Raw genomic sequence first — 24,296 nt, forward strand, 5'->3', positions numbered from 1 at the left:
CTTTCAGAATTGAAGATTGAGGAGCTTTCCATCCACCCGTAGTTGTGTAATAAGCAAGGATGTCATCCCCGAAACAAAAGAGCAACATGACAACAACAAAGAAACAAACCGGCAGTCACTAGGAGCAGGCGTAATTTTACCGTAAGAAAAGTTTACTTACAGGTAGCGTTCGTGACTGCAGCCCGGATTAATCACCTTTTCATTCATCTGTATATTTATTCAGTCCCAGGTCACCTGTGCTCCACTTCTTAAAACATCCACTGAATTAATTGGATGTAAGTGACGTTCAGCCATTCTTGGGTGAAGACTATAAATTACTCATCAGAGGCGGTGGTGTTGTCACGTCTGAGAATAATTGGACTATAAACACTTGAGAGATGTTGGTTTTTGATCTCAGTTCACTCGAAGGATCCGATGGACCCCGAGATGCACCTCCATCTTTCTCGTCTCCACTTATCATCCCGCATGTCATTTGTTTCTAATAACTTATCTCAACAGCGCTTATGAGCAAATATTTCAAAACACAACCTTTGATAATCCGCAATGAAAGCACATTTACATTGATGATATGTAATCTGGGTAATCTGGAGTTTACACAGCAGACAGACATTTCCCCTTTTTTATTTTTTTTTAAAAAAAACTTCATTTTTCTGGAAAACTAATAAACGTGCTTGTGTCGTCTGTCACCGGGATCAAGGTCAAGGCCACGTTTAACAGAGATAGACGCTATCTATATCTGTACACGCTGATTTGTCCGGAACGACCCGACCTTTCTAATCTGCAGTGGCTGATAGGAATAAATGACAAATGTGGGAAATCTTCATGCATGTGCGTTTATTATGAAACGATGACACATTTAAGCTTCCGTGCAGATGAATCAGAACTTTATTGTTGAAATGTAAAGAACAGGAAACACCAAGCATAAATACAGGATCATAAGTAAAACGTGGTAAAATTCCATCTATAGCGCTCAAAATGCTTGAACAATACTAACAAACCATAATAAGCGAAACACAAATAAAACAATAAATAGAACTTGTAATAAATATTTTCAAGTTGAAGAGAGCCACTGCAAAGCGGAACTAAACAGCGGCGGCAGTAACACGTCCTTTGCGTTTGCAAAATTTGACTAAATGTTAGATTGCAAATTTAATTCAATTAACCAGTGACTCCATGAGACAAAAACAAAATCAATCAAGGATTTTTTTGGCCCCTCATGCAACATGTTTGGTAGCCCTGTACTGAGGCCCGGGCTGGTGCAGCAGCTCAGGCGCAGAGACATTTAGTGACGATCAAGTCGTTGAACGGCGTCAGCTTCAACTTTCCCCCACTGTCATAGTGCATGAGCACCATGGGCTCATAGGACACCGGCACACAGCAGGGCCGAGGTGTCCCGCCTTTTGTTATCTGGTTGAGTCGAGACTTCACCTGTGTGTGCATGCTTGCAGGCTTGTAATTGTGGGGGCAGGTGCCATCACAGTAATACATTGTGTACTCAGCGGGCGCCACCACCCAATCGTCCCAACCGATCTCTTTGAAGGACACGGTGACAGACTTGCGGCAGCACCATCCTTGCTCGTTGCATTCGTCCTCCTTGTTGGAGCGAGGCAGTCTTGCCTTCGTTACTCCCGCAGGTTGAATGAAATCTAACACCAGGGAAATGTACGGATGGGCCCTGAAGGCATCGCTGTCGCCCACAACCATCCCTACATCTACCGCCAGTGCTTGACCATCATCAGCCCTCATCCACTTCACCACCTCGGGGCTGACATCCAGAAGTGTCACATCACGGGTCCCAGAGACATCAGCAGAGGCCAGCAAGTCGGAGTGTGTCCAGGAGTTCGCTGGCTTTATCCTCCTGAATTTAACTTTAATCTCTTGTCTGAACTCAGGCTGAGCTGATGATGGTTGAGTCAGGACTCGCCTGGAAATCCTGAGTTTAGCTCCAGCAAGCCGCTGTTCATTATGGATGTTTGAACTTTTCTGGAAAACAGCTCTGTACCACTGCATGCGTTGACCTGGCTGTTCTTCCCTCTGGAGTGCTTTCATCAGTTCCTCTTAAGAAAAGAGCAGAAAAAGCAAGACAAACAGTTGAGAACCACATCCTGTAATTATGCAATTACCTGCTCTCAGGAATCATTAAAAGAATAGAGCAACAAAAAAAAAAGGACCAAAGAAATATGTTAATCTTGTTTTTGTCCTTCCTTTTTTTTTAATCTCAAATCTACTTTGTCATTGATGTGATGATTAATAGCAGTCAGTTGTAGGTGTACCTGTCACGCTCATGATTCTTTAAAGCTTGTAGGAATGTGTTTGCTTTGTTTATGTGACTATTTGTGCTCACGCCACCACAAAACCTTTTGTTTGAACTCACACTGCAGGATTTCTTGAATGAACCAGGCACATTCCCTCCTATTCTCACTCAAACTTTACAAAATTGCCTTACACGGAAGTGTGTTTTCGTATGATGTCTCCCTCTCTGATAAATATTTCACCTGCAGCAGGAAAGAGCACTGTGGACATGCTGGGTTGCCAGATTTCCTGCATCAGCTGGCTGGAGTTCCCGCTTGTCTCTATCTGCTTCTCTCTGTAGAGCTGATACATCTTCCTCAGCTCCTGCTCCGAGGCCCTTCGGGTTGGTTGAGGTTGCCTGTCCATACCCAAGGAGTTCAGGATCCCCATCTTCACCGCCTCCACCAGCAAGACCCTCTGATCGTCCAGGTCAGGTGTTCCGTCGTGGGCCTCGTGCGGCCGACTCTCCCCTAAGCTGGAGACGGAAACCAGGAGCAGCACGCTGGAGAGGACTCGGTGGAAAGTGCACAAGGTGAGCATGGTGATCCCTCCAGGTAATGAAGTTTTAGTGTGTGTGTATGTGTGTGTGTGTGTGTATGTGTGTGTGTGTGTGTAGTGCTGCAGCTCAGTACACGAGGTTTGTCTATGTTGTGAATGAAATTCTTGACATGCTTTTATTTATAGAGCTGGTGTGTTGCCACACCCCTGGTTGGTCAGGTGAGCTTCTGATGGCCTCAGCGATGTCATGATTTAGCAACATTTTAAAGCACTGAGTTTTGTAATTGAATTTTTTAAAAAAGACAAATGATTTCAAATGTTCATGCATCTTTTAGCAAATTAGAAACGGATGAAAAAAAAAACAACAGCAATTGATCACCGGACAAAATATGGTTAAATCCCAAGTTGGTGTGCATCTCAGCATGTGACATCACCGTGGTTGTCCAGTTATGTGTCACTTAATCAAATAAATGAGCACACAGTCCCAAAGAAAGGGGTTATGGGGAATTACATGAGCACCTTCAGGGTGAATAATGATAATGTGATAGTTTGTTGATGGATTAACGCCTGCCCAGTACAGTCAGAGGTGAGGGTCGGATCAAATCTCTCAGGCGGAGCCAAACACTGACGTGTATTTCAAACAGATTTTAAAGAGTTATTCATCTACACGTCACCTTTCCCGAAGAACCCAAAGACGAACAGCAGAGATAAAGCAACAAAGAATGATCCCGCTCCATTATTCAAGTATCACAACATGACACTGCTGCGAGGAGCACTTCAGAGATGATACAGATGTGATGGAGTTCTATTTTTAAGATGCTTAAAATAGACTGGAAACGTATCTGAGCTGAACCTTGAAAGTCGGATAAAGGGGCAACATTCCGGCTCTTTCAGGAATCGTTGTCGGGACACAATAAAGAGGATTGCGTTTGTCCCATGGAGGGTTGCCAAGCAGCTATCAGCATAAATCCTGTCTTTTATCAGTAAGAAGGGTCGATGCCCTGCTTGATTACAAAATTTCTTCCCTATTCTGTAGTTTTCACTGTCGTTGATCCTTTTTTTTTTTTTTAAATCACATCAAGGATTTCTGAGTCATCGCTGACTGTTGAGATGGAGTTTAAGACCCAGTAAGAATGTCGAGCCCTGCGAGCGTTATTAAAAGAAAAAATTAAAAGCTAATATGATTGTGATAGCATAATCTAATAATAGCTATGAAAATGAGCCGTACAGCCATAAAAGACACCATAAATACTTATTACTCTTGAATGATATTTAATATTCTGACTCAGAATGTGTGCATTATGGAAGAATACACACGAGCCAACAGATGCTGCACAGCTTTCGATTTTATTTTGCATTTGGCCCCCTACTAGCTCCTAATATTGAACTTCTCCTCAACCTAAAATGATGAAACATTTACATTAGTGTTGCTCCGATATGAAAGAAAAAAAAGAATCATCTTTTCACATCTGTTAATACGTCCCAAGTGCATGAATAATACCCTAAGACCACACTGCAAGCTGTGAAGATGTTACTGTCATGATGATGAAGCTTCATCGACGAGGAGTGTCGAGGATTTCTGAGCGATGAGTCACCGCCATGATGAAACATTCGTGTACTTTGCCAGGTGAACCGACCTTGCAAGTAAAAAGTGTGTGAAAGGTGTAAAGTGACTCACGCAGACTGAGAAAGTTACCATGTAAAACTCTCACTGCCCTCTCTGGCTTTGGAAAGGAGGAGTTTTGACAAAAGCAAATAAAAGAAAGAAACCACTGATTTGTCGTCGTGAAAAAAATAATGAGAGTGAGAGTCATCCTACACTCTGTCGAGAGCCGTCTGAAAAAAACAGTTGAAAGTCAGATGCTGTGGTGACCAAAGAAGAGAAAAGAAAAGAAAAAATAAAGGAAAAGGCAAGGAAAAGAAGATCTGAGAAAAAAATAAAAGTCAAAAGAAAATCCTGATTAAATGAAACGACATAAACACAACACTCCTCTCTGTGGCAACTGCTGAAAGGAAATGTTTTCACTGTATTTTAGGAAGTATTTGAAGAAGTAGACAAATATATATTTACTGTAAACCACTGTGTGTTAGTAACACCTGCTGCCCCACCATCAGCTGTGTGCTCTATTCATTTGTCAACTGTTTCAGAGGCCCCCTAAAAATATCTACTTGGAAGTAAATCCCATTATTCCTCTTACACAGGTGCCGGTGTAAGAGGAGCTGATAAAATGCAGCTCTATGGTGCCCTCTGGCGGTCTGAAAGCTTCAGCACAGACTTGAGCTGACAAAAAAAAAAGAAAAAAAAAAGGCCAGTTTCATTTTTGACCCTTCAACGGTCGTGAGTGTAACTGGAAGCCTGAGTGTTATTTGTGATTTTGAGAACATAAAATGATTCCATTTTTTAACCAAAATGGTTTCACTTTTGTAGCAGTTTCGATGCGGTCGTTCATTTGTCGTGAGTCACAGGAAGAAAAAGCAGAAACAAATCTGACTCGTCAGCTGTCCGTCACACACTTGGAAGCAGGTTCTAATTCATCTATTTCATCTTAGAAATGTAATAACAGCCAGCAAGGATACGATTAGCAATAGAGAGCAGCAGGAAACAGAGAGTTTGACTGGTTGTTTGACAAGCTTGTGAAGCCGTCTGGTTCCACTCGTGTGTGTGTGTGTGTGTGTGTGTGTGTGTGTATCATTGAAGATTCCTGCTCTTGACCACAGCAAACAGTCTCAAGGACAGTTTACTACATTTTTGCCTTCTTCACAACAAATTCAGTCCAAAAGGAGCCTGGCTGGCCACTGATAAGGAACAGAGCCGGATATTTAAGCTTAAATTCATCTTTTTGAACCAGAGGCTGTTGACAAATGAGCTGATAATACGGAGAAGGACTTGTCTGAGTCAAGCTCACGTGCCTGCAGGAAAAAACTAGAGCAAGAGAAATATACCGCTAAAAGTCGCTAAACAGGAACAATGATCTAGAAAATAAACAGATGTGGGATTTGAGAGACTGAAATTTTGGTGGAGAGAAAAAGTTACGCGATTTAACGTAACTACAAACCCTCCTGTTCAGACGAGCAACTGGGCAGCTGATCTTTCATCCTTTTATCTCTCCCTCTGTAATGTTTTTGTGCTTTATTTCTGTGTTAATTTAGCTCCCCTTATCTACTTCATCTGATGTTTTATGTTTTTCATTTATTTGTCTGTCTCTCTTTTATGTTGCCAGTGTCTGTAAATGTTAATGTGTTAACAATTTACTTGCTTACTTGTGTGGTGTTTTGTGTAAAAGGACTGAATATTCTAACACTTTGAGTGCAACGACAGGGCAATTACTGAACTTCCCGCGTGTTGCGAAAACATTTTCCTGGATATGTATTTTGAGCATAGTGTTGGCAAGAAATCATAAACGTGGTGACAAAAATGTGACAAAAATGTGAGAAATACAGCAAGTTCAAAGTTCCTCTTTTTTGTTCTTTTTTTTTTTGTTCTAAAATATAATGGGTTCCTCCTTGGGCTGCACTCCAGCCCTTCACAAAGTTTATTGAAAATCTTCCTAGTAGTTTTAGAATTTAGTAATAAATGCATTTGATACTCCTACAACACAAAGAAGTAAATAAACTGCACATATTTTTTATTTGGGGGCTGCACGGTGGTGCAGTGGTCAGCACTGTAACTTCACACCAAGAAGGTTCCGGGTTCGAGTCCCGGCTTGACTCGGATCTTTCTGTGTGGAGTCTGCATGTTCTCCCTGTTCCTGTGTGGGTTCTCTCTGGTACTCCAGCTTCCTCCCACAGTCCAAAGACATCAAGAGGGGACGAGGCTGATTGATACTCTAAATTGACTGTAGGTGTGACTGTGAGTGTGAATGGTTGTCTGTCTCTATGTGTTGGTCCTGTGATGGACTGGTGACCTGTCCAGGGTGTGCCCTCTCGCCCTAAGGCTGCTGGGATAGGCTCCAGCACCCCCACGACCCTTAACGGGATAAGAGGAAGAAAATGGATGGATTAAAAAAAAATTTAAACACGGTCTGAAAAGAAGAATTTGCTAACTACACTATTCACACTCACTACACTTCTTTTTTTTAAATTAAAATCCTATTCAAATGTTTTTAGCTCATTTATAAAAGAAATATATGGATTTCTAATATCATTAAGTTCCTATTCCAAAATGATTCATTCAAAATAAAAGAGCCCCAAGGGATGAAGGCTCACGGAATCTAATCTATTCACCTCAAATAAATTCACAGATGCTGAATTTCAGAGCATTTTTGACGAGCTTTTTCACATAAACACTGAATTTCACGAGAGAACAAGGAAGTATTCACATCCCACTTATGTAAATGGCCACATGACATCACGGGGGAAGAGACAACTCATTGTAGTATGGAAGAAAACATCATGGCTCTACTGGGTGCCAGGCTCCGATCAGAGCTTCAGCCTGACTTCAAAGGTCGTTGTGAGGGGTGGAACGGAGATGAACAGCAGCCTCCCGCTACACACGAAGCGCATATGTGAGGGGGTGTAGGTGTGTCTGTGGTCAGGGTCATGGTGTGGGGTGTATGGGCCAGGGGCAAATATTAGTCTTATACAAAACAAGGAGAGAGAGAGAGAGAGACACACACACACACACACACACACACACACACACACACACACACACACACACACACAAGGAGATGTCTTGAGTTCACAAAGTTGTTGTTTTTTTTCTCCTTTGCATTTCCCAATTGTGACTCCAGAATGCAGAAAGATCCAGCCATGTCAGTTTAGCTGTTAGCTAAGAACAGCTAATAACGGCGAACAGCAAAAACAAAACACCAAATTAAATCAACGGAAAATAACATTTCAAAAAAAACAACACTCTAACATCTCCAGCTCGTCCACGGTAGCAAATGTCATAGGTTGTTTTTTCTTTTTTGACTCCAAGAGTTTTTGAACAGTTTTACTTGCTTTCTGCTGTCATTAGCTTCAAGCTAAATATGGCTGGCTCTTTGTTTAACGCCACAAAGAAGCGGCGCAGGAAGAAAACATATCTTCATGAGCTCAAGATAACTCTTTGTGTGTACTTGAAAGGCGAAAAAATACACAAATATATACTTTTCGGATGAAGCGCTGCTTTAATTAAAAGTAGACAAAGGCTTGGAAGTTTGAGAGAGAGAAAAAAAATGCTGAGTTAGTAAAAATGCTGAGAATGTCTGTGAATACTACGTCCACACATCCTCCCCCGCCCGGCCACCTCCCTTCTCGTCAGGTGATCAGGTGATCAGCTGGCTGGAGTGATCACGGTTATGGGGCCGGGCGGTCGAGCAGTTTGGGGCGGAGGAGCCTGTGGTGGAGCTGCTGGTGGAGCAGCAGCAGCAGCAGCAGCGAGTCTTTCCGTGCAGAGCTGAGCGCATCAGTATGGGCTGACTGACGGGGTTTTTTTTTCTTCGGGGTTTTAATGGTCTTTAATGATGGATGAGCCGAATATCCTGAGACGCCGCGGTCTCCAGGTAAATACAGACTGCCATGACAGCTCAGATGCTCCTGTTTCCAGGCAAAGTGGAAGTGATATAGTGATATACTGATAAAGAGGAGGAGGAAGAGGAGGATCCCTCGGCGACGATGCCAGGGATTTCTCCGGGATTTGCTTTGGGTGTTGCTGTGGATTCGCTTTTGTTTATTTCATCCAGTCTCCCTGACTATTATTGATGATTATTGATAATGTCTACTCGCTAGCATTGTGAAATCCCGCCTGTGTTTCTTCTCATCAGTGCTTTGATCAATCTGGTTGCCTTGGAGACAGGAGCACATGCTGATTGGCAGAATCTTATCTTCTCGTGGTTTACGTGTTATTATCACGATGTGTATATCATATCACATGTAAGGTTCATAAAGGGAATAATTGAGTGATAAATGAAAGTTCCTTAGTTCATTTGTGTGTAGATTCCCTGCATTTGAAGCGGTACTCGTCTCCGGGAGGACCTGATGGTGGATGTTTGATGACAGACTCAGGTCCACTCTGGGTGTTCCCATCCTTTTAATTGGCTCACGTTCATGTTGAAATGCAGCCTATATTATTAATTATAAACATGATGGTGACATATTTAGATTAAACCCTTAAGGCATAACATGGTTTACATTATCTCAGCACAGACTGCCTTGCTGTCCTGTAAAGCCCGATTAGCAAGGTTTTTTTTTTCCAGGCCTGAGCTCAAACACAGAATTGTGTTGTGCATACTGAGATATAGGAAGAGCAATTTGTCATGCATGAATCTAGGTCATTCTGCTGCTAATGATATTTACACTGTATTGACAGCAAGATCAGTGAGAGTGAAGGGGAAAAATTCATCTTAAAGCAGCTGCATAACTTAAAAAAAAACGCATGTTATGAATGCAACACGCCTGCTAATCTATAAATTCCTTCTATGCTGAGGAATCTTTTGCATACGTAAACATGCAAGGATATTCAAAACAAGACACGTCCCCATAGAAGAACATATGATTAGTGAAGATACCCTTGAACCAAAACATCACTCTTTCACGTACACTTGCATATCAAAGGAATGTTTCTTATTTCCTCTCCTCTATTCCTTTCCTTCTAGAAAGAGCTGAGTCTTCCACGAAGGGGAAACGTGTAAGTGTGATCAACTGACTTGCTTTCTGCCCCCTTCCTCCTCCTCCTCCTCCTCCAGCCACATCTTGTGCTCCATTTATGTACATATACGTTTGCGTGTAGTTTGACTCGACTCAGAGTCAACAACTTTAGAAGCCACCAAAGATTAATTGAGTCAGAGCAGGCAGGCAGGTTTGGTGTGAGAGGAGATGTGTGGTGATCAGATGAAAAAAAGGTTTGTGCACTCAATGGAAATTTCATTTATAATGTTGTAACATATAACTAACTTTGTCCAAATTTGACACCACAGAGTTGTTAATCTTCTCTCCACATGAACATTACTCTGGTATCAGCGATCAAGGCAAGTTTGACAAGTTTTACCATTTGCCATGGAAATGTGGATGAAGTAATTACTTCATGGTAAATAGGAATGTTACACTGTAAAACAAAGTTTGTGTTTGTTACTATCAGTTGTTTTCGAGTTAAGCAGTAGAACAAAAACCATTTCCTGGTTTCTTTGATTCTCTGGAGTTTTACCCCGTCTTTGTGGGTCACAGACAAAACCAGAGAGCTGTAGATCACAGATATATTTACTGATTTAAAGAGAGTTAAAAGTGGTTCACACTGCTTACTCACAGATTCACCACAATGCTTTCTCAAGATTTACCATCAGTCAAATTTAGAAACAAGGACATTTTCCTCTATCGTCATTGATGACACTGTTTATCGCGCCCAAGAATGAACAATACAGCTACATGCATTTTATGTAGCTTACAAGGCTAATTCTCCAGAGAGCAGTCACTTACATGTCTTAATAAAGATGTGTATGGTTTACCGGCCTGATTGGCATGCTACGAAATTTACGTGTCGTGCTCCAAGTATCAACGTCATAGACGGATGGAGTAACTCAAGGGCCAAAATTGTGGTGACTTTTCACCATGTCTGTGGTAATGTATTTATACAAAAATAAATAAGCGTGTAGACTCGTCATATGCGGACCAGACATTCCTAAATATGTGCATTTATGAATTTAATATTAAATAAATTCACAGTGAATCTGGGCTGTCGTGGTCCATGAGGGACTAGGTTATGGACTTGTTGCCTATAACCTGGTCTCTACTGCATGTGTAACTGAGTACATTCCCTTTCACTGTTTTTAACCTGGTAATTTTAACGGCAGTACTTTGAAATATTACAGTATGAACTCACTGAATGATGTACAGTCCTTGAAATGCATCAAAATCACGAGTCCCAATATTCCCAGATGACATAATGCAACATTCCCCGATCCTCGTGAAGTCTCCTACTGACAACTGAAACTTTCTCTGCACTAGAACTGGTGAATTTTAATGTGAATTATATAAATCCGAAAGCATAGCCGTTGTTAAGAAGGCTGGATTTCGGTAACAAAGAACAAGATAAATGTATCCCTCGTATGTCCGCGATTTGTTTCATTGTTGACCCACTCGTTATCACAATATTTCTGATAGCACTTGAAGGCACCCGCCGTTCCTCCGCCCTCCGGCGCAAAGTGACGCGCATGCGCAGTGCGCTTCTCCACTGGAGCTGGAAAGTTTGTATCACACTTTACATCTAGCTGTAGGTATCAGTCGACAATGTCGGGTTCTGTGGAGGACGACAGCCTTTTGGATTAATATCGCTTGTAAACAAGGGTAGGAAGCACGACGGACATGGCCGGAGCAGCCTCTCAGCATCACCGAGCTGCCGTGCTTTGGGCCCTGGGTCCATTTGTACCGAAGCTGAGTGGACTTGCTGCCGTTGGACACCGAGTACTGGCCTAAGCTAGCAGCTACCAGTAGAACCAAATCCACCGGAGACTGTTTAACATGATGCCTTCACTTTAAGAGGACATTTCTCATTCCTGGACTGGCTGTATTGCTCACCACCACCATGTCTGACCAGAATTACTATTGGACCGTGCTGCCGAGCTACAAAACTAGTTTTGTGACCGGAGCAATGATGAAAAGATCCAAAGGGTAAATACACCACCGTCTATTTTAGCTAAACACGACGCTAGCCGTCTCTTGGCTGTCTTAACTAAAGGCTTTAGTTGTCTTGTCATCAGCCCCCCCGCTGCCGAGCCGTGCCAGACTATCGGTGTAACGAATAGCAATTTGTTGAACGTTTATTGGAGCGACTGGATTCACAGCACGTAAACACAACCCGCGCTGTGTGTGCTAACATCCCAGCCCAGACTGATACTGCCATTGTGGTGTCTGTGACAGGCTACAGTCTGTGACTGTAACGTCGGTTACATCCGCCCCAGTTTTTGTTTCCGACTGAGAAACGTGGCCATTGTAGAACGTTGTGTGTATGTTTGTGTGCGCGCGCGTGCACGTGTGCGTGCCGTCTGCATTGTCTGCAGCCAGCTGTCGCATAAAGCCACACTCACACTGATCGATAACCTGATGTGATCAGTGACTGGTGTAGACGTGTTTTTCGCTTGTGAGCTACATTTAATCAGTCCAACCAAAGGGGAGCGGTAGCATTGCATTTCCTGCCCTGCGTAGGCTTTTGCTATCAGAGATCACGCTGATCTTATCATAGTTTGTGGTGTTTTTATCATGCTTGTCACAACAACACACTGTTACTGTGAAATATAGTTCGGCTGTGAAGCTGAGCCAGGCATTTATAAGTCCTGTCACAGACATGTAATAAGTTTTGCCTTCTACCACTTCTTTTCCCCTCTCTAGAGATCATGCACCAGTCATGGTAGCTACTAAACATAGCATGTCTTTAAAATGGAGCAGTGAATAAATGCAGCCTGTCACCATCCTCAGACACATGCTACATGGCTACTGTACCAACCACCACTGTATCATGGGTAACTGTTGATAAATCCCTCTCACCATCATGAAGCTTTCATGCCATTTTTTGATTCTGTGTTCATTTATTTTTTTTCTTAATATGAAATGAGGGATGCGGGCTGAGTGTCTTTCTGTGGTTTGAGCTGTTTTGCAGATGTTCTGAAGCCAAAACAGTTTCTCATGTCTGTTTTAATCTTTTTTGGTTTGGACTATATAATTGTATGAACCTGCCTCAGTGTTGACCCAGAAACGTCAGGCTCTGTTTTCTTCTCATTGCCTTCATTATTTTAGGTCACTGTTAGAGAGAGTGGGGGATGCCATCCACATCTCCAGAATGTACACAGAGAGCTGATGGGATCATGACCAGCTTTCTTGAACTATAAAAACAAACCTATTTTTAGATGAACACACCTTAAGACGAAATGGACAAAATATTTTGTATGTACCACTGATGGTGAGAGAATTGACCTTTTTTTTGTATTGATCACAAGTGCTGCATCATAGCAGTCCTCTAAATTTGATGAAATATTTGCAAGTGCTGTTGCTGTTGGAAGATAAAGCAAATGAGAATACTGAAGACATTCGAAAATGACATCCTACTGATAACTGCCATGAAATCGGGACACCGAAGATCTGTCTTGAAACAAAAGATTATAATTTTCATACTAATAAATGTGCATCAGTATGTATGAACAGTTATGTCACTGGAGTCAGGGGGTTCACTGATATCTATGCGTGGTTGTAAACCGCTAGTGAGGGAGGTTTTATACAATGAAATATCTTCCAGCTATTTCTATTATTTGCAAAAGAAAATACTAACTAGACAAGTGATAATGTATCATAGTCCCATGAGTCCCAAACTGGGGTGTTCATGGTTTCATCGGTGGTACGGCAAACAAATCTGTAGTAGCTTCAAAATCCCCCATCAAAAATAAATGAGTGTTTGATGTTTTTCTCACATTTTCAAGACCTGCCATGACTTCTCTGATTTATTCTCACGCCACACGCCTCAACTAAGCACCAAGTACGAACCAGTCAGAGGCAGGGAGTAGAGCTGTAGGTGGGTCCTCAGGTGATGCACCCCTAGTATGTTAAGTTCCGTCATGGCAAGAAAAAAGTTAGCGAGTGTGCTGGTGAACTTGGATCAAATCTCAGTGAATGGACAGAGCAAGCGTTAAAAAGATCAGTTACAATGTAAATGACTGGTCCTTGTTTGAAGGATGTAAGATTAAGTGAAAAACCTACAAAGTCCTATTTTTCCATATATATTCATATGTATATCACATTGCACATATAGCAAAAACTGTTGAAAACACTACCGTATCCTCCTATAATTGACCTACTTTATATTTTATACATCCTGCTGTCAGCTCTCTGTCGAGGTAGACCGGGTGCACATCACAATGTTGAATGTTTCAGGGACTTGGAAGAGATTGGGACCCACTGCAGTGACTCTATAGAGGTCAGATGTTGACGTGGAAGGAGAGGACAGATGTGATATTTACACTCATACATGTCTGTATCTGTGCATGTGTACATTAAAACACAGTAATCTTACTGTCATCAGTGTTTTCCCGATCACCGTCAACCACTGGGGTTCATCGTTTTGTTCTTTTATTTTAAGTTGACTGCCAGACTTAACCCGAAAACAACAACCAGAGGTGTGTGATGATGTTTGTGATTTTATTTCATAAGCAAATGTTTTTAATACTCTTTGTTGTTTTTCTCCTCTCACACACACAGTTCCCGTAACAACAAGAGAAGGAGCTTGGCGGTTGGCACCCCGTCGCCCACGCTCTCACGACCGCTTTCACCCCTCCCACTCGCCACAGGTACTTATGTATTGTTTTCACTTGCATGTCAGCTCAGCTCTGTGTGTGATATTGTCTGATAATGATCCTGGAGGCTCATTAGACATAAAGGATCAAATGAAAAACATACAAGTGGGTCAGGATGAGTGAAAGGGGTTCTTCTGTGACAGGAAACCGCGCTGTCAGCTGTTTTGGATCTGTGCCCTCAGCCTTATCTATTTTGATGCTGTATGTCACAAGACCAGCCGCATTTTCCCTCTGGTGTTATTAGTACATTTAGCTGTTTGATCATAATGTGCCCAGCGTATGGTACATAACTCATTTCATAGTTGTGTTTGTTGTTTTTGATCTTAATCAAGATTTTTTAACACATTGATGAATTGTCTTTCCATCCATCCATCCATCCATCCATTTTCTGTACTGCTTACCCGTTGAGAGTGGTGGGGGACTGGAGTCTATCCCAGCTGACATTAGGCGAGAGGCGGGGTTCACCCTGGATGGGTCACCAGTCAGTCGCAGGGCCAACAAGGGCAATTAGGGGTTCAGTATTTTGCTCAAGGACACTTTGACATGGTCACCGGGGGAAGCGAGGATCAAACCAGCAACCTTTGGTTGCTAGACAGCCACTCTACCTCCGAGTCATGCCGCCCTACATTGATGAATTACTAAGTGAAAACTCATCTAGTCCCTGACCCTTCGAAATTGGGATTTTTTTTTAGCAGGTAAAGGCCTCATAAACCTCTGTATAAATTGAAGTGATATGAGATGGCTTTCAGGTTCAGGCTGAAGATTTAATTGAACAAAAGGTCAAAACCTTGTAAATGGCTCACCTTCTTCAATAATATGTCTACAGTGAGCATTACTGGATATTAAAAGGTGCAATCATCATCTATAATTCTCCTATAATTAGAATTATTATTATATTATTCACCGGACTACGCCATTGAATGGCAACCTGCAAAACCACATAATCTCTGCTCTGGAAGATGGTTTGTGCAGGTGTTATGGTTCCACCAGCACGTCACACAGGCTGGAAAGCTTCTCTTTAATAAATTACAAGACAAAGAACTGCTTACAAACAGTAACTTACTGCCAAGTGAATGCATCCAGACTGGAAAGTTATTACTGGACATCAAATGGTTTTTGTGTTTTTCTTTTGTCAGCACTCGCTGTGAGCTGCTATGTTTCAGCTCAGTGTTTGATAAGAAAATGGTCCTCTAACTGTATTTCATGGCCTAAGACACAGTGAGTGTAATGTTCTCTGTAGACTCACTGTAATTTAAGAACACAAACAGGTTTACAAGCACAAGAACAACACCTTAAAATTCACCTGAATAAATATCGAGAGGAAGTCAAAGGAACATTGCAAATTTCAGACCTTCCTATCAAGAAAATGGTTCTCCAGGAAATGAAAAAACACATTGAGAGTGAGCGAAGGTGCCTGTTCAAACATGAATTGCACAAAATACAGAGATGGGATGTTGGGATCAGGTGCCGATACTGACGCTGTTGACTTACATCCCAGATTGGAGATCGGAATGATATTGTGGGTCCTTGCAACGATCCGGATTCTATTCCATCAATTAAAATGGATCATGAACTGGCTGTAATGTGGCACAGGACACATCACTGTTGCATACAGTCCAGAGAAATTGCTCTGGAATACATTTGATTTAATGGATTTATTTACATGTTTTGGCCTACTAACAAGAGCTGCTGTGTAAGTCACGACAGCCTCTTGACATAACCTTAAACTTAGCAACAATAATAATGATTGACGAATGTTATGATTGGAATTTGATCAGAACTGGAAAAGAAATGTATGAGAGCTGGATCGGAGATGAAAATGTGAATGTTGCGTCGCTATCTAAATGTTCATCTGCTGACTTTGGGTACCTAAAAAAGAAGACGCATCATTTGAAAGCAGTACTTTGTTTTAAAATCATTTAGCGAAGCATCGGCTTTAGATACGCGTGTGTTCAGGGATCACCGCTACTCCCGACAGGCAGGCAGAAGTCTGCATAAACGCTGGGGGAAAAAAAGGCTCCACTGTAGCTGTAGTCCTGCACTCAGCTGCTGAAACTGCGGCTCATTCACCCAATAGGCCAAGAGCATTGCATCGACGGCACCATAGAAAGCGACATGGTGCCTCGCAGCTGCTGCCGCGGTCAGCGCTGTACATCATTTTGTTCTGATTCGCTTTGAATGAGTAGCAGCCAATGAGAAACTGATGGTGCAAAATCACTCAGCAACAGCAACGGGAAATTAGAACTGCCTGCTTCATAGGACCATGTTGAAGTTCTTAGTTTGTAACCGATGGTGTGTTTCTTCAGCTGGCAGCAGCCCTTCGGAGAGCCCCAGAAATGTCTCTTCCAGCACCTCTGCCAACTTCCAGTTTGCCCGCAGGTAAGAACTGACTCCAACAGTTTTAATATGCATGTGGTCTAAGGCAGTGCAGCTCATTGGAAAAACTGTGAGAACTGACATAATGTGGTGCAGTTGCCTCCGAAACCAGCGGATTAACATTCGTGTGTGTTACGCCTGCAAAGATGTGATCTGATGAGACTGAGGGGGGAAGGCTAAAGCTGAAAATATAAAGGCCACTCCAGATGCACATAGAACTTTCCATTCATGATTCTTTCAACAGTTGTAAGAAGGGCCTGCAGTGAGGCGAGAGAAAGCCAAGCTGCCTCGCCAGTGACTTTTTCCAGCAACAGAGCTGAAGCCAAAACCAATGGATTTACAGACCTCAACAGAGAATCATGTTTTTTATTTCTTTTAAGCTTTAGTCTTCCAAAAACCCATACAAAATAAGGAAACTTGTTTTTGGAGAAATACAAATAGCATGAAAAAAATGAGTGTGGCCTGACTGGTTCCTTTTTGCCCCTGAAGTGGAAATGAGGCAATGGGGAAGCTCACCCAACCAGCTAAAGGGCCCGGGGCCATTTGCTGGACATGGGAGTTGTCCTCTTATCATGTTTCTTACAACTCAGTGGGATTGAGAGCAACTCCAGCTAAAGCAGCAGGCAGCTTAGTCGTTAGCATGAATGCCTGTTTGTGCCCCCCCCCCACACACACACTTCCACTGCTCCCCTTGAGGACTCCAGCTTCCACCTGCAGTACATGCAGGTTGCATCAGATGGTGACTAATATGTCTATATGTTTGAATGGTTGTGACAGCCGATGACCTGCTAAGGGTATACCGTTCTTACCCAGATGCCAGAATGTACATTATATGATGGTTATTTGAAATGTCAATAGTGGGTATTTTATGTTGCAGTGCAGTCTGGGATATTGCATCATTGGCTGGAGGATGGAGAGGGCATGCCTCCTGATGCACACGCCTGCATGACTCATCAAAATTTATCAAGACTTTGTAAGCTGCCGGTGTGCAGACAGATGCTGGGACTGCACTTTTGATAGCTCCACCTGCTTTATTTGTTATTCACATTAGCTGCATTACCCTGCTTATATAAATGTCATTCAGGTAAAGGAAGGATAAGAAAAGGAAAAATGTGACAATCCTACGAGATGATCTTTTTGCTGCAGCTCCTGTCTCACTGTTAAAGATGCCTTTTTAACCTTATGGTACAGTAGCTGAGTTCCAATGTGGAAGCATTTCATAACATTCAAAAAATGACATTAAAATGAGAAAACACACATCCAACACCTCACTAATCCTCAGATGTCAGACACTCTCGAAGCAGAACCAGCACACTTCATTGTGTCACCTCCTATCTGGCTGCATGTCCCCCAGAGCTGGTTTCCTCAAGAAAACATTTGACTATCCTTGTCATCACAGATTGAATGAAACTGGGCCATGTCCTCTGAGTGCCATGCTGGATGAAAAGATGTGTGGGTGGATGTGTTTTTGTGTTTGGTTTTTGTGTGTGTGTGTGAAAGTACACAGTTGTGTGTGGTTGTAGTGATCAGGGTGGGTGTTTTATGGTGTGTGTTTGTGTGTGTATGAGTCAGGAAATGAATGTCTGTGGGTCTGGGTGCTGCAGTGTGATAGCAGCTTGGCAGGTGTTCAGCAGCAGCAGCAGCAGCAGTAGCGGCAGCAGCAGCAGCAGCAGCAGCAGCAGTAGCAGCAGCATCATCAGACCGCCACTGGCTGTGAGCTGTGACAGACGACCAGGACTGACAGCCAGATTTAGACTGTCACCATCATTAAACACTGTTTATTTTAGCTTCTCACTCTGTCTCCTTTCTCCCTCTCGTTATTCACCTCCATTTGCATCCTCTTTGAAGCCACCTGGCCCGAACCGAAAGGTAAGAAAATGACAAGCTGATGTCTCTCTTCTCTCTTTTATCACAGTTTAAAAATTGCATGACAAGACATTTCCCAAAACAGGACTTTGCAGGTGTAAAAAAAGGGTCAAACCTGGTTTGAGAACTGGCTTATTTTTTCTGCAGAGTGGACGGTCGAAGATGGTCGGTGGCGTCGGTTCCTTCTTCTGGATACTGCACCAATGCTCCCAGTTCATCAGTATCAGTAAGTGTTTCCACTCGTTCCTGTGCAGTCACATATGTCAGGGAGACATTGACCCATTCACTGAACCCCTGCTACCGGCCCACTTAGCCTCCTGGGTTTATCACTCTTGCTTTTTATCAGTTTACATGGCAGTGGCATCTTGGAAAGAAAATGTGTATAAGAACCCAAATGTACTTAAACTGACAACCCAGCTAGCAGGAAATGCTTCCACAACATTGGCTCCATCAGTCACAAGTTCTTGACGTGGCAAAGAAAACGTATTTATCTCAGAACATTTTCAGAGCAACCCATTTCCAGCTGGCGAGGCCGTGTGGAAAAAACAAGAGCAGCGATAGGCAGAGATGAGCTGTAAATAAACCTTCATTCTACTCCTTTTTGTTATCTGTAAGAACAATTATTTACTGAGTTTGGGTTGACACTGAAAAGTATCATTTTTACTTTTTAAAATTTTAATATTTAAATTTTTTTTTTTTCACGATTACAGTCATTAATTTTTTTTGATTGTGTCAAAGAAACAAACCATGGATGCGCAATTCAAGTAAGAATACTATTTGCTAACAGGCACCAATAAAAACCAGGACAAACTGTTTTTTTTAGAAATTAGTTCCATGAATTTTTACATTTAAAAAGAATGTAATGACAGTTTAACTTTTTTTTTTTTTTTTTTTAAACCTGTCCTAGTAGGCTCAGACTCTAACTAGCCCACCACGTTTTCAGTAGCAAGTTGATTTATACAAAATAGCTGACAGGAGGTGGTCGCTGTGTCATCAGTGACTCATTCATAATAACAGGATATGTTTAATCATGAATACCTTCAACATTGGCTCTCATGAGGAAGGACCCCCCTCCCCCAAGAGTGTTCCTGGGATGTTTATGCAGTATTAGTTGGTTTGTACATTTATAAGATATTCAACTCTATATGGTTTATTTTCTAAGGTGAAATTATCAGAATCCCAAGTAGTGGTGAAGAAAAGGAGTGATAACATATGTATTTTAAACTTTTCACTGTGTGGCTACACTTCCTGAATGACCTCACCTATCAGTGATTTGAACTCTGCTGCGTAAACCGTTTTGGGAAAGTGTAGGAATAACAAGGCTAATCGCTAAAATAACACAAGTCTCGTTGAACTGCTAATGTGTCTTTTTCCGGGATGACATCACAAATGAGTCGGGACTGTACAGATTTCACATTTCCTTAATCAACTGTTCCTTTCAGCCCCAGGCAAAGGAAGAGGTTGTCCCTTTCTGAGCAGTGACACCCGTCAGATCTTTGTTGATAGTTTCTGTGGTGATAGTTTGTCTTGAAACTTGTTCCTGAAACTGCAGTGGACCCTTAAAAACAATACCCATTTCCTCTGTCACGGCTGTAATTTTGTACTGCCAACCACATGGTCTTGGAGACAGTGAGGTCAGCCCTCCCGACACAAAGACCCTTTCAGCATTACCCTCAGTGAGGTCTTTATGCTGCTCTCGCTCGCGTCTGACACGTCTCCAGTTTCCTCCTCATGCCCCCTCCCTCCCTCTATCTTTTAGATTCTGTCTTCCCTGCTCGTTTGAGCTCTGTCCATCTGATTTTTTTTCTCCCTCCCTGCTTTCCTTTCACTTCCACTCCTCTTTTTCCTGTCATCTGATGAGCCACTCTTGCCAGTGCTCTTCCTCCAGAGAGCCAGATTGCAGCTCTCATAAATTCCAGGCTGCGTGTCACAAATTTTGGCTTGGAAATGAAAATGAATGCATGCTTGGTCAACATAACAGCCGGGCTTCCTGCCTCAAGACGTGCTGCTGCAGGGAATGCAGACAAACAAAGTAACACTTTTTAAACCTGGAGTTTACAGTTTTTCACTTTTTACATTTACCCCCAACTTTAGTGGAACAACAGCTCTTTTAAGACTATTAACAGGAGAGAGAGAGAGAGAGTAGGTGAGTGAAATTTATCACAGGACACCTTTGAACACCGGTTGTTGAGGAAGCCGGCCTGGATAGAAATTTGCACCACGAAAAAAAGAATATAAAAGTCAGAAATAAGTGGCTTCCATGCATTCTTCTGACATCTGAATAACATTTTAGCTCTTTTACCGCTTTCTCTCTTCTTCTAATCCGTTACTTTTCTTTCTCAGTCCTCTTCTTCCCAGGAGTTATTGCACCAGTTGCCTCTCCAGCCAACGCAAGATGATCTCCACTTCCTGTTCAAGCATTTCCGGAGCACGGAAAGCGTGGCGGACGAAGAAGGAGCACATCCCTCACCCGCTGTCAGGGTCCGCTCACGCAGTCTCAGGTATCCTGCTGTGGAACAATGATACAGAGAACTTTTACGCTGGCCTATCTGTAAGAGAACCTGAACAAGTGGAACCCAACCTTTCCTGGCTGATTAGCCAAATACACTACTAAATAATTTAACCCTTCATAGGCATGTACACAGCAGGCTCGTCCTGCAGGGCAACAAATACACGCCTAAAAAAAAGGAACCCCCCCCCCCCCCAAAAAAAAACAGTGATTGAAAACATTTTTTTTAAAGTATATTAAAGAAACATATGAAGTCATTCAGAATCATAAAAAGAACGTTGCAGAAGTGGATAGAAGTGAGTTAAGGCTGTAATCAGGTTTCCGTCCAAATATATTGTACAGTTTCATCAAATTTTCAAAAAATCAGCAAAAGAAAATGCAGATTCCTGCATATTTCCATCCGCTATTGTTTAGTGAATACTAGTTTAGCAGCAGGTGTCGCTCTCACATGTACCACTGCAGAAGAAGAGGGTGCATGGGCGACATCATTGAGAGTGCCAGACAAACCTCAAACGAAGCGAAACAAACCAAGATGGATAGAAAGCTTTTTGATGGACACTAACTTTTTTACCCGCCGCTTGTGTCGGTTGTATGTCAGTTTTTATATTTACACACGGGTCTTTTTATGTGCAGATTGAAACTGTGCAGAAAAAGAGCCGGATGGAAATGCACCTAATGACTTTTACAGGCAGGTAGACAAGACTGTAGTCCTCTAAGCACTCGGCCAGATGCGGGACAGTAAATACACTGTTTTCTGTGATTGGATGAGTTTTCTCTCCAGTCCCTCTGTACTACTGAACCATTGATCTGCTCTGAACTTCTGAAACCTGGTGCTGCTATTCCTGACTGAAGCCAACCACCCCTGCTCACTTTACTGATGTTACTCTCTGAAACAAACACTTTACCACACAGCATCTCAGCTGTAACTGTTTTGGTACCATGTGTTATATTATTGCACCGCTGTAACCTTCTATTGAAGATGTTACGTGCAGATACTCCACTTAAGTGTTTTTTGTCGCTCAAATCCTCATTAACACACATCTTGAGCTCATGAAGATATTTTCTTCCCTCCTGATTGCCTTCTTTGTGACTGCAGAGTAGAGCCTGACCCAAATGAGATAGTAGAGCCCAATACAGATTTCAGAGCAGAACAAAATCATAGATATCGATACAGTAAACTTTAGTGCTGGACAGGAAATGGACCCTTTTATGTTTGTTGTGCAAGTTATACCAATGTAAAGGCGAGGTGCTCAATAATTAATTTCTGAAAACAAATAATTACTTTTATGAAAAAGCATTTCACATCGTCATGCATGAAAATTTAAATGGAGACCAAAATAAAATGGTTGAATAACTCAAGAAAGCAGCGTCACCGGAGCGCTCTCTGCTGAACATACTAAGTCACACCATTGAAACCACCATAGGAATTGTTCTCTGCATATGATGTGATGTTCCGTCCATCCATTTTCTGTACTGCTTACCCATTAAGGGTCGCGCACGGGTGGGGGTGGGGGGGCAGATCGCCAGTCCGTCGCAGGATTTTATGTGTTCTTGAAAATGGGTTTTAATATTGGGGCATATTGATGACATGATGATGAGCTGATATAATGGTAAGGCCTTACTGCAGAGTGTGGAGCCAAATACGTCTGTGTACACGCAGTCAGTACTAAAGGAGAGAAAATGTACTTGTTGGTGGTGAAGTATCACTTCAAGCGCAAGACATTTAGCTTCAGTGACTGGCACCCTACATTATGTACATTTTCACACTAAATATAAACCTTTTGAAACAAAATATGAACATTTATGATAGAAACTATGAACTGTTTGCCATAACACAACTGTAGTGAAACAGCAGGAACACTCAATTAAGAATTTGTTCAACAAAAGCAGGCATAACATTGCGAGTTTTTTTATATGGTTATAAATAAAGACGTGCAGGGTGGAAGGATTTGAAAGAAAGCTTCTTTTCTGGTCTCTAGTAATTCCTTGGATTGCAGTATCAGCAATTAACTGGTGTTTCTTCATCCTTTGGCCTCACTGCTCTCATTAAAAACTTCAACAAGCCCTCAAAATAGCTGTGGGAGTGTGGAGGTCTGAGGTTGCTGGAGACTTTTACGACGTCCTGTGAAGGGTGGTGAGGTCCTGATGTGGTGGGGTGTTTTTTCTGCATGCGCCACATATACATGCAAAGCCACTCTATGGTCGCCAGAGAAGGTTCTAGATGCACGAGAGGTGTGTGAGAAGTATGCAGAAGTGATTGTTTTCTGTATAAAGGGAGGAGTCTGCAAGAAGGTCCTGTTTATTGGATCTCAATATTTTTTTTTTTTAGCTTTCAGGAAGATTAAATCAAAATAAGTAAATGGATTTGACTTTATAATTGATTTTTAAAATGCTGGCTTTGCTAGCTTTGCTAGCTCAGAGGTACATCGTGATTTTATGACAGTATAGTAATTATAAAAGTAAACTTGATTTGTATAGCATTGTTCATACAAAAATTACTGCTCAAAATGTTTCAAACCAAAAGAGGAGAATATCAAAAACATATTAGAAGGAAATATTGACAAAAGAATAAACCAGAATGTATGTCATGAAATGGAAATTAAATGAAGTAACAAAAAAACATTAAAAAGAGGGAAATTACATAAAAAACAATATTGTATTTGTAGTTTTTGCACAGCAAACATATGGCGTTTATATATGTCTGTATCTGAGAAAGCCATGTATTTGTACTGTAGTACTTTGTACTTACGAAGCCCTTTTCTATATACTCGGACCATTAACAAGAGGGAGAATAAAAAAGATCTTATATTTTGTGCATTTAATCCAGGAGCTATCAGCTGGTCAGTGATATAACGTGATATTATTTTTATTATTACTATTATTATTGTCATTATACACATTACTAATGTTACAGACTTTTGCAGTGCTGTTAAAACACATCTGTATAACTGGCAACTGTTGCGTTGGTCTAAAATAGCCACAGTGGGTGTGTAAAGCATTTGTCATCGACGTCAAATAACTCCCAATTAACAGTTTCTATTGCTCTCCGATTTAACCGAACTGTATATGCATCTGTTCGGGGTGCCCACAAATAGAAAGGTGCATGTCACATGTTGATATTATTTCTAGTATGTGATGTGTAGGGACACCCAGGGTTTCTATTTTCAGCAGTGTTGATGACAGTACGTTGATTTGTGTGAACAGTTCCAAAGGTGCCCTCCTGTAACTGAATCCTTTAGCACACAACAGATGTGGTCACAGATACTGCAGATGAGAAACTGATCTGGATCACGTCAGCCTTTGTGAGCCCTGGTGGCACTCCACACTTTCAGTGAATCTTTATGATTTAATACTCGCAAGAAATGCGCAGGTCTGTGTTGCCGCAATTGAAGTTTTTTCACTATTTATCAAAATTTCTACATTTATTGCACTCAACACGCTGATTCTCCTCCTCCACTCCTCCAGTAGCCAAATCGACTCTAATGTTTTGGTATTGTTTG

General features: G+C 41.9%; 2 protein-coding genes across 4 annotated transcripts in view; one reads left to right on the top strand and one right to left on the bottom strand.

Moving 5' to 3' along the window:
• Positions 1-870: 870 nt before the first annotated feature.
• Positions 871-18,482, bottom strand: gdf15 (Growth differentiation factor-15). 2 transcript variants are annotated; one of them, XM_086203348.1, is made up of 3 exons: positions 18,403-18,482; positions 2,496-2,767; positions 871-2,057 (listed from the first exon to the last, which is right to left on the bottom strand). In XM_086203348.1, exons 2-3 carry the CDS (start codon positions 2,680-2,682, stop codon positions 1,267-1,269), a joined length of 978 nt encoding a protein of 325 aa, XP_086059474.1. In that variant the 5' UTR covers positions 2,683-2,767; positions 18,403-18,482; the 3' UTR covers positions 871-1,266. The 2 variants fall into 2 exon arrangements, with proteins under 2 accessions (XP_086059474.1, XP_086059473.1); XM_086203347.1 differs by lacking the exon at positions 18,403-18,482 and having other exon boundaries at positions 2,496-2,921.
• Positions 8,143-24,296, top strand: part of mast3a (microtubule associated serine/threonine kinase 3a) — a 28,697-nt gene continuing 12,543 nt past the window's right edge. The window contains exons 1-7 of one of the 2 annotated variants that reach the window (XM_086203346.1): positions 8,143-8,276; positions 9,369-9,400; positions 13,951-14,039; positions 16,352-16,424; positions 18,270-18,290; positions 18,435-18,513; positions 20,631-20,788. In XM_086203346.1, the coding sequence (XP_086059472.1) occupies positions 8,235-8,276; positions 9,369-9,400; positions 13,951-14,039; positions 16,352-16,424; positions 18,270-18,290; positions 18,435-18,513; positions 20,631-20,788 (494 nt within the window). In that variant the 5' untranslated portion in view covers positions 8,143-8,234. Of the gene's footprint in view, positions 8,277-9,368; positions 9,401-10,935; positions 11,377-13,950; positions 14,040-16,351; positions 16,425-18,269; positions 18,291-18,434; positions 18,514-20,630; positions 20,789-24,296 lie in introns of those variants that run through there. The other variant, XM_086203345.1, reaches the window with a different exon arrangement.

Source organism: Aulostomus chinensis, chromosome 5 (genome assembly GCF_037954235.1).
Source record: "Aulostomus chinensis isolate RoL2024-O1b breed Wild chromosome 5, RoL_Achi_v1.0, whole genome shotgun sequence".
In the NCBI taxonomy this organism is placed as follows: domain Eukaryota; kingdom Metazoa; phylum Chordata; class Actinopteri; order Syngnathiformes; family Aulostomidae; genus Aulostomus; species Aulostomus chinensis.